The following is an 11435-nucleotide window of genomic DNA, read 5'->3' on the forward strand; positions in this document are numbered from 1 at the left end:
TTCGCCATAAATTCTTTAGCTTTTACTTTTCAAAGACTCCACTTTTTGGGCTTTACTGCCTTCCGAGCATACACGACCGAATATTAGACGTGTTGTAATATTTATGAAACAAAAATGACTGAAGAGATTTGAAGGCGAAGGTGAGAGAGATCTCAAACTCACTAACCAAGAATCTAAACCACCATACGACGTCCTCTTGGATAACTAATGTTGTATATATTATTAATATCATCATATTAAGTTTATTTTTTCTTTAAATAACTCACACATATGCATAAAAATTGGTCTATGACCTTATAGATACAAATTATTTATTATATATAGATACCGAATTTTCAGAGCCGAACTCACATTTATAAATCGAATTATACACGTACGTATGCCGTTCCGAATTACTGACGAATCACGTCCCGTTGACCGAATTTTGGACCGAATCTGGATTTTACAAAACCGTACAATACTCGTACGTTTGTCGTTCCGTACGTTTGCCGAATCCCGAATTGCTAACTAGGATCGAGACTCGAGAGAAAGGCAATGAGTGAGATGATGTACATACATTTAATTATGATCGTGACAGATATCCATTTGCTTGGACGCATCACTCAACCAGTCAACCTTGTATCTCTGGTTTACACAAACTGAGTTGGATTGCGCTTGGTCTAGAAATTAATTTTTCAGTTTAGAATCGGAATGAGTAGAGATTTGAAGATTGTGACTTATTTATTCCTTACTGTGAGCCAATTTGTTGTCACGGCGAGTCAAAATGTGTCGTTATAAATGACCTATATATGCTCTAGACTGTAACTCTAGCTACTACGTGACCTAATAAGTATAGTCAAATTGTATTGACTTTAATCCAGTCAGTTGGTGTCTGTTTCAGTGTTTGAGTAAGTGTTTGCTTTAAAAGTCTGTGTCTAATTGTTTTCCAGTGTTAATAGTTGTCTGAAACAGACAGACAAATTATCTTTTCTATTATTGTAATAATATCTTCTTTTTCAATAATTCTTTTCTTGATTTCTTTACTGATTCAAACCTACAATCTTGATAATCAAAATATAAAATTCTCATGGTATTAGTTAGGTTATCGATCCAACTCATATCAATCATCAAAGCTCAACAAATTTTATCAATAATTTTCAACTTTTATCTTCAAATCTGGATAATAAATCTTAAAAACGTTTCTCCCAACAAATTTTAGGGTTCTTGAATTCCTGTATGGTAACTTTAAGATCTGGAAATCAATTAAGCAATACTTTTACAAAGAATAGCAACAACAATAACATCAACAACAACAACAAAAGTAATTTCATCATCATCATCATCAACAACAACAACATCAATCTCATTATCAATTCTCGATCCGATCTTGAAATGTGGACTTCTGCTGTTAATGGTACTTCCTTACCCTTTGTATCCATGAAACTTGATGGATCAAATTATCTCCTCTGGCGAGATCAATTTGAAGGTGCCTTATTCTCTACAGATTTGTATGGTTATGTTAGTGGTGAAATAGTTGAACCACCAAGAACTGTTACATTAAACGGTGTAGAAACAGCAAATTAAGAATGGCTAAATTGGAGACGCTTAGATAGATTTGTTTCTACTTGTCTAAAGGCTACTTTTACTCCTACAATAAGTGGTGAGGTTCTTAGTTTAACTTCATCTAAGGAAATTTGGGATTATCTTGAAACTAGCTTTAGAACTTAATTTCTTGCTAGGAAAAACATGTTAAGAACTCAACTCCATGGCATTAAAAAGAGGAATCAGTCCATAATGGTTTATCTTCAGAAAATCAAGTTTATCTCTAATTCTTTAGCAGCAATTGGATAAAAAGTAAGTGATGAGGATTTAATGATGTTTGTAATGAATGGTTTAGGCAGTAAGTATGATATTTTTTTGATCTCTTCACAAAATAGGGAGAAGCCTTTTACTTTTGGAGAAAGTAAAGCCAAATTGCATTCCCATGAGCAGTTTTTAACTAATAGACAACAATGTTCTACAAACGTGTTTGATGATCACAATGCTACTGCTTTATATGTCAAAAATGGTTCTCATAATCATAATTCTAATAAGAAGAGTGGTGGAAATTTTAAACAAAGAACCTACAAGCATGGTTAAGCTCTAATGTTTCAAATTATCAAACTTGGTCAAATTCAAATACTTCAAATGGTACAAGAAGACTGGATTATAATCAAATGTTCTGTCAAATTTACAAAAAGAAGGGACATCTAGCTACCAGATGTTTTTTTTGGATATCATCCTCCTAGTGGTGCTTCAACTACTTCTCAAGATCATTTTTCAAATACTGAAGCTCCAAGTAATTTTTCTACTGGTGTTTTTCATACTTCTGGTCCTGCTCAACAAGCTTTTGCAAGTTTCACTGCTGCAAAGGATGATCCGTCTTCATCAAATACAATTTGGATTTCTCCGCGCCAAGGCATGCCAACCATGCCAGCCGCACCACAGTACCAATGGCATGCCATGCCAGCCACATCTCCGCGCCAAGGCATGCCAACCATGCCAGCCACATATCCGCGCTAAGGCATGCCAACCACATCTCCGCGCCAAGGCATGCCAGCCACATCTCCGCGCCAAGGCATGCCAACCATGCCAGCCGCACCACAGTGCCAATGACATGCCATGCCAACCACATCTCCGCGCCAAGGCATGCCAACCATGCCAGCCGCACCAGGGTGCCAATGGCATACCATGCCAGCCACATCTCCGCTCCAAGGCATGCCAACCATGCCAGTCGCACCAAAGTGCCAATGACATGCCATGCCAGCCACATCTCCGTGCCAAGGCATGCCAACCATGTCAGCCGCACCACGGTGCCAATGACATACCATGTCAGCCACATCTCTGCGCCAAGGCATGCCAACCATGCCAGCCGCACCACGGTGCCAATGGCATACCATACCAGCCACATCTCCGCGCCAAAGCCATGCCGGCCCTACCACATGCCGATGGCTTCCAAATGAAAGGTTGCAACAATCAACGACTACCCTTCCATCTGAGATGCAGATCTCAGCCGTCCAAGTTCGCCACCTAACGCATGACAACTTCCGACCCAAGGCCAAACATCACGGTTTTGCCAAAACCCTAATTTTGGCCGCGCCTAAAATATGCCAAAGCCATGCCGGCCCTACCACATGCCGCTGTCTACCAGACGAAGGGTTTCAACAATCAACGGCTACCCTTCCACCCGAGATGCATATCTCAGTCGTCCAAGTTCGCCACCTAACGCATGGCAACTTCCGGCCCAAGGCCAAACATCACGGTTTTGCCAAAACCCTAATTTTGGCCGCGCCTAAAATATGTTAAAGTCATGCCATCCCTACCACATACCGCTGGCTACAAAACGAAGGGTTGCAACAATTAACGGCTACCCTTCCATCTGAGATGCAGATCTCAGCCGTCCAAGTTCGCCACCTAACACATGGCAACTTCCGGCCCAAGGCCAAACATCACGGTTTTGCCAAAACCCTAATTTTGGTTGCGCCTAAAATATTCCAAATCCATGTCGACCCTACCACATGCCGCTGGCTGCCAAAAGATGGGTTGCAACAATCAACGACCACCCTTCCTCCTGAGATGCAAATCTCAGCCGTACATGCTTGCCATCGAACACATGGCAACTTTTGGCCCAATGCCAAGCCCTAATTTTGGTCGCACCTAAACTATGCCAAAACCCTAGTTTTGGCCGCGCCTAAACCATGCCACTAGCTGCAAATGAAGGATTGCAACAATCAACGGCCACCCTTCCTCCGGAGATACGAATCTCACTCATACAAACTTGCCACCAAACGATTTATGGCAATCTCTTGGCCACGGCGCCAATTCTTAGCCGCGACGCCAAAGCCCTAATTTGGTCGTGCCAAGAGCATGCAAACGCTGCAACCATGTCGCTGGTTGCCAAACGAAGGGTTGCAACAATCTACGGCTATCCTTCCTCTTGATATGCAGATCTCATCCGTACAAACCTGCCACCAAACGACTCGTGGAAATGCCTTGGTTGCGATGCTAACTCTTGGTCACGGCACAAACCTGGCTACGATGCCTATTCTTTGGTCACGGCACCAAATTGGCTACAAACGACAAATCATTTGGCCACGCCACACGTAGTAACATGCTACACGTTTTCCACGAAAACACTCGAGACATCAAAACATGTCACAAACTGGGGGATGCTCATCAGGGTATTGATCTGGCGGTTTACAGCATGCGGCGTACACTACGCCCGTTAAAGGAAAGTGTCATAAGGGTGAGGCGGTTAGTAAATACAAGAAGTAATGGTGAAACGGTTCCTTCATTATGGAAACATCAATTCCAGGCATTACCCGTTACCATTTTCTTCCATTTACTCAACCGTTTCCACTTCTTACGAGACCAGGGTACGTTTCGTTGCGACTTGTATAAATAGGTCTCACCTACTTCCACCAAAGAGAAGTTTTTGGGTCAAGAGGATACAACACTCAGAAATCACTTGTTAGCTTTCCCATATGTTAGCTTTCCACTTTCTGATACAAGTCGTCAAACAACTACTCTTCCCGAATCAACTATTCTGGTCTCAACACTCTCTTCGCTTCCCTCCCTAGACCAACCCTTTTCCTTCACTTTATGACTGAAGCAAGTCTGCAACGGTCATTTCTTGGTTTAGGCCGGATTTGTACAAATTGATCTCTCGAATAAAAGTACTCCCTTGCAGTACACTATTTAGGGTTTAGACTCGTTTCTCACACTCGAAATTACCAAAATCAGCAGAAACTGTTTTCACCCTCAAAAGCGTGTTCCTCAACCCAAGCCAGAACTTCGGGTTTAGTTTTCCATCTCTACGTTCATTCCAAAACAAATAATTAGTAAGAAAAACTTTGGAATATTCCGACAATTTTAAGGTAAACAAAATTTTCTTACATACCAAATCATTTTGGAAGTGATCCTTGGTATCTTCGTGAATTATGTCTACTGGATCAGGTTGATTTTCCATGGGTACAGGTTCTCCAAGCACGGTCTACAAAGAATATCACAAGGTTAAATACTACAAAGGGAAAATAATAGTAATGTTCGGCTCATACGATAATCATAAAATGTGCCGAACCATGAACATTTAGATGTTTCGGATTATACGATATTTTAAATATGTGCCGAACCAGTAACAATATTTTAACACAAAAAATAACAAATGAATGTTGGCTTATACGGTTTTCGATATATAAGCCGAACTAGTAATTATTTTTATTCCCGGTCATTCAGGAGTAGGTTAGGCTTACTATTAAACTATCATATAAGACGAACTAGTGTCTAGAAAATGGGTTGGAAGTGGAAAATATATGTTCGACGCATACTGTAAACAGTTTCAGCAAGCCGAACTGTTCATCAATTGGTTGATCCGGCTCATAGATGTGAGTCGAACCTCAACTTGGTTCGCCGAACCATGAAGGAAAATCACAAACTTTTCATAATTTCGAGCTATAGAAGTGAGATTGAGCATAAGATAATAGTGTACCTTTGTATTAGAAGCATTGGGTTCCTCATATATGTATTCATCGGCTGAATTTGGCTCATAAATATCATCATCTTGAGTTTGTGTTTGAGTTTGAGCTTGAGTTTGAGTTTGTGTAAAATCATTCTCATAATATAAGAAATCATACATTTGGGAATCATTGTTGTAGTTGATGTGTATTTTCCTAGGTTTTTTAGATGAATGATGACCCTCCTCATCCTCCATTGAATCAAGAAGAAAAAAATTTCTCACTTTCTCCTTCTCTTTCTCTCCTTCTCAATAAAAATTTTGATTTTTTTCCCCAAATTTTTTCATCTACACAAACCTTTATAATTCTGAAAATTATCTTAATGACTAAACAAAAGTTTTAATCACTAATCCATATTACTAACACTAATACGTAAAGAGTAGATTTGCCATTAAAAAAAAATTGGTTAAGGGGATTTCTGATTTTTTTTTTATTTTACATCCTTTTTTGTCTTTATTCAGTATACCTAGAAAGATTTCAGCATGCCCAAAATCAGCGTTTCAAATAGTGCAAACCATTCGTCTTCTCTTCTAGAACTCTCTAACGTTTTCCTTTGCAGCTCTAATCTTAAAATGTACGCCCAGGCCTACTGTTTCCTTGTAATTTCTATTATTTAGCCCACCGATTTTGTACTGTTTAGCCCACCAATGTAGGAGTCTCACAATTATATACATGCATGACGAAGTTTTTGGCTTGATATATTGGACAAAAGAGGCAAATTTTCTTGCTTAACATGTAACCGATGCACATGTAAATTTAGAATAATCTGAATTGATAAGTGATTCAGCACTTACATTTACGTTCGCATACAAAAGAAAAAATAGCCTCCCACAAAACGAAATCCTGGTTCCACCTGGCATTGTAATTAAAAGATCCAAACCGCTCTTGCATCTCCAATGCTTTGAATTCTTTAGTTTTGGAAGCTTTATATTTTGGACAGTCTCTCTCCAGTCTCCCACCATATTAACTCCCAGAATCCTTGAACAAAAATTGAAGTTTATATGCGGTATCAAGAATTCCAAAGTTGTTGCTTTTATAGGTATATATGCTCTAAAAGCTTCATTATTAATGAAAATCCCAACTGGATATTTATTCCCTTCAAAATTTCATCAGCACCAAACGGTACTGTGTCTGAACTGAAATCAAAGTTTTTCTTTTTTCAACCATTGAATTGGTAAAATCCCGTTTTTAACTACTAGTATGCTGAAACTAAATCCGCAGTTGGAAATTGTAAATTTTGCAAAGCAAGTAGAAGCGCCTCTATATGAAGCATGTCTTGTTTTAAGAACTCTTAAAATTCAATTTACTCCAAAATCTCATATGCCTAACTAAGTTGATTTATCATGGAATTTAACATTTTTTACAAGAGCATTGCAAAAACAAAATTAGAAAACATAGTTCCCCAAATGAACTTTATAGGTGAAAGATCATGCAAAATTGATGTTAGTCGTTTATCATGAAATATCATACTCCTTCCGTCCCACTATTAGATGACCTAGTTCAAGTTTGCACAATCCTTAAGGTAAGAAATAAAAGAGAGTATTTTTTACAACTATACCCTTATGGTAATAATTTGTAAAATTTAGAATTGATTTATCTCTCAAACTATACCATAGATTTTCGTAAACTTTATATCATTGAAAAGCATTTTAAAACACCTATGCAACGAATATAAACATGGATATCAAATTATACATATTTCTTATACTACCGATAATCTATCAAAAGGATAATTTTAGAAATATCCCTTGCTTAATGAAATAGGTCAATTAATAGTGGGACATAGGAAGTAGCAGTTATCAGTTACGAAATTTTGCTTACTACTCATGCGAATCCGAGTTTGGTACGGTTTTAAATTTTTGTTACATAGCGAGCAAAATGAGATTTGAAAAGAGCAACCATTCGTAGTTGACTCTTTTAGCTAAGAATGATATCAAATATTTGTAGAGCTGCACAAGACCCGCCCAACTTACCCGAACCCATCCGTACCCTTAAACCCGTGGGTTTTTAATCCGAACCCGTTCGTTGTGGGTGTGGGGTTGGTTATGAAAATAAAAACCCGTTATAATTGAGTTGGTAGTTGGTATTAGCTAAAACCCGTCCGAACCCGCCCGAAAAAACCCGTTAAATATACACCATTGATAAAAATAATCATAGTCGTCCGTTATTGAAGCCCTAGTGGTACTAGTACATAACATAACCCTCTTTCTCTCCACTTTCTAGTCTCTTCCTCTCTGTTCGGCCTCCTCATTTCTTCTTCTTCACCTGCGATAACAACAACTACTTCCAATCTTTACCAACAATCGACAACAATAGAAATCATCACTTAATTTTCACATGTGAACTTCCTAGTTCCTAGGTATGAAAAATTTGGGGTTTTATTTTTTTCTCATTTAAGATTATTCGATTTCAGGAAATTTGATCATTGAATTTAAAGCAGATACAGATATAAACACTGCAGGTGAAAAACTTGCAGAAAATATTGAACTACAATCTGAAGCGGGTTTAAATCCGAACCCAACCGACCTGTAGCGGGCAGGTCAAAAAATCCGTCCGTTGTTTATGGGTGCGGGGTTGGTTATGAAAATAAAAACTCGCTATAGTTGGGTTGGTAGTTGGTATTAGCTAAAACCCGACCAATGTGCAGCTCTAAATATTTGTCTACGCTGGCTGGACTAAATAATTAGCTTTACTAAAACAGAAACTCTTCTAACCTTCACAATCGGAAGAACTTATTTCCATCGATCACATTAAAAAAAATTCTAAAACGCGTCTATTTCCGACATCATTACCAGCATTTAAAGAATGACCAGAAAGAAGAAAAAAAGAACCTGAAATCCAGCTGCGGACTCCTACGTCGAATCCATACCAGCCTTCAACCAATTAGGCAAAATTAGGCATTTGGGTGCCATACAACTAGGTTAGAACCAATAGTTACTGTGTTTTTCTAGGAAATCAGTGGCAGACACCAAGTTCAAGAGTTATCAGCAACCCAGCAAAATGTAAAGAAAAAATGCAGAAAAAAAGAAGAAGAAAAAAGATACTGCTCTCAGGAGTGAAGCAATTAAAATTGCATATCCAGTTCATGAATAACACCAAATATATTGAAACCCCAAATCAAACAAGTTTGTATGGGTACACAAATAAATCTCACGCCGATAACTCTAAGGAAGAAATTACTAAAAACAAGAAAACAGAAACACACATAAATATCGGAAAACTGAGACAACTTCAATGCTAGGCACCTTATAATCCGCTACTTCTACCCTCAACTTGAACTTCAAAGGTGCTCTAGCTACAGTCTCTCGGCTTTCTAATGGGAGCCTTGAAAAAATATATGGTTCATGACCATAATACAGATTACAGATAAATTTTAGACGCGGCTATTACCTTAGCATGATAAAACAAAAGTCAAACCAAGCCACCCTTTGCGAAGTAGTAAGGCTGCGACTAGAAACTTAGGCCTTAAGGGGCTTGACAATTTCCCATGTGAAATCGGGATCATCACGGCCAAAATGCCCATAAGCTGCAGTCTTTTGGAACCTGTAGTTTCCTCCTCTCTTGAGGTCAAGGTTGATTGACATCATTCCTGGCCTGAAGTCGAAGTTCTCCTTTACCAAAGCTAGGATATCCTTGTCAGGGATAGTTCCTGTTTTGTAAGAGTCCACGAAGATGGATAGTGGCTCAGGCACACCGATAGCATATGACACTTGAACAATGCAACGTCTGGCTAGCCCTGCTGCGACTATACTCTTGGCAGCCTGCCTGACAATGTAAGCACCACTTCTGTCCACCTTTGTTGGATCCTTGCCGGAGAATGCACCTCCACCATGGGCACCCCAACCACCGTAGGTATCGATAATGATCTTCCTTCCAGTGAGTCCTGCATCTCCATGAGGTCCACCAATCACAAAACGACCTGATGGGTTCAAGTGAAAGATGGTGTTATCGTCAAGGTACTTTGCTGGGATAACAGGTTTGATAACATGTTCCTTCAAGTCCTTGGCAATCTCCTCGTTTGTGACGGTTTCGTCGTGCTGGGTAGAGATAAGAACGGTGTGCACCCTGATAGGGATCATAGCTCCATTGTCATTCTTGTACTCAACCGTCACTTGGGTCTTTCCATCGGGTCTCAACCATGCACATGTTCCATTCTTTCTCACCTCAGTGAGCTTGGCTCCGAGCTTGGTGGCGAGGACGTGAGTTAGGGGCATCAATTCAGGAGTCTCGTCAGTGGCATATCCGAACATGTGACCTTGATCACCAGCTCCAATCTCCTCAGGCTTCTTTGTAAGGTGACCGTGGACACCCTGAGCAATGTCGGGACTTTGTTGCTCGATGTTAACAAGGACATTGCATCTGTCACAATCAAGTCCGACATCAGCTGACACGAAACCGATTTCTCTGCATGTGTCTCTTACGATTTTCTCGTAATCGACCTTAGCCTTGGTGGTGATTTCACCAAAGACCATGACCATGTTTGTCTTGGTACAGGTCTCACATGCAACCTTGCTCTCGGGATCTTGCTCTAAACAAGCATCAAGGATGGCATCTGAGACTTGGTCGCAGAGCTTGTCTGGGTGACCTTCATTGACAGATTCGGATGTGAATAGGAAGGTATCCATCTACAAAATCACAACAGAATTTGAGAAGATATTCAGTCAAAGTTTCCAAGCATATACAACAGGTTTACTCACATCTCCTACCAAATCAAATGTAAACAAGATATGAGTTTCAAATCGCATAATCATTACACCCTTTATCACCTAACTTAGATATTCATTTTCATTACACATATCCAGCGAAAAAAACTACTCCGGATCTGTGATTAAACAACCATGCACCAATTCAATCATCATCGTCCTAAATTCACTAACACCACCGACATATACTAATTGCACTATAAGTCATGAATCTGACAATGACTGATTTTAACTGTTAACGTGTTGTGTTTAATGGATGTGTAAGCCACATTGTAGACAATATACAGGATTAGACAATTACATTATACAGGATTAGACATATCGGATCAGATGGATCTGACACTAACCCGCATTACCACATTAGATCGGATCTGTCAATCCGGACAAACATACGATATAACTGACAAAAATTAAGAAGCACAGTACACATTGCAAACAGTATAGATCTGCTAAACATTTATACCGAAAATGGTGAAACAAAAAAGTACACATGAAACATAGATCTGCTCAACAGCTCTTCCGAAACTACACATTTCGGAAATATAAGCTAATTTAACTCTGCTTGTAAATTAACAGATACCAAATCAATGCGCTACAGTAGAAATCCTTGAATCTGAACTATTACGAAAATTGATCTCACTCAAATGGACAGAGATCGAAATGAAAAACCTATTTGTGAACTATCGAAACACTTAAAAGAGATCAAATCTTACGTTAAATTTGAATGAAATCAAAAAACTGTAAATTGAATCAATGAGAAATGAAATTGGCAGAAAACTAAATTAAGATCTGAATTCTGATAAAAAGAAGAGAAGAAGAAGATTACCTCTGCGGGAAATAATTGGTAGAGAGAAATCTGAGAGTGGGAGAGAAGACCTGGAAAACAAATGGATGAATGATTCAAAGGAAATGGTTTGTTATTAAATAGGGATAGAACAGAGGCAAATCTAATCTCGGACTCGTTCCCTTTTGTCGGTATCTTTAACCGTAATAAAAACAGTAAAATACGGCGGACGAACACATGGCGGAGTATTATTGGTGGAATACAGCTATAACCCCGGTAAGGTGTGTAGTGTATTCAGTGGAGGCTAACAGAATATCCTATTTTTCCGATTAAAAAACGTGTGGGTCCTACTTAAACCAAGAGATTCTCTAGAGATCTGTAAGGAAAATAATCCAACGGCTGGTGTATGTATTTTGC

General features: G+C 39.1%; 1 protein-coding gene across 1 annotated transcript; it reads right to left on the reverse strand.

The window, feature by feature from the left end:
- Positions 1–8580: 8580 nt before the first annotated feature.
- Positions 8581–11211, reverse strand: LOC113338826 (S-adenosylmethionine synthase 3). Its single transcript, XM_026584216.1, has 2 exons — positions 11061–11211; positions 8581–10156 (listed from the first exon to the last, which is right to left on the reverse strand). The coding sequence occupies exon 2, from the start codon at positions 10154–10156 to the stop codon at positions 8990–8992; it is 1167 nt and encodes a 388-aa protein (XP_026440001.1). The 5' UTR covers positions 11061–11211; the 3' UTR covers positions 8581–8989.
- Positions 11212–11435: the final 224 nt, after the last annotated feature.

The sequence above is a fragment of the Papaver somniferum genome, unplaced genomic scaffold, assembly GCF_003573695.1.
Source record: "Papaver somniferum cultivar HN1 unplaced genomic scaffold, ASM357369v1 unplaced-scaffold_19, whole genome shotgun sequence".
Classification (NCBI taxonomy): Eukaryota; Viridiplantae; Streptophyta; class Magnoliopsida; order Ranunculales; family Papaveraceae; genus Papaver; species Papaver somniferum.

Coding starts and splice junctions, on each gene's coding strand:
- LOC113338826 (XM_026584216.1), bottom strand. CDS start 10,156: ATGGATACCTTCCTATTCACATCCGAATCTGTCAATGAAGGTCACCCA.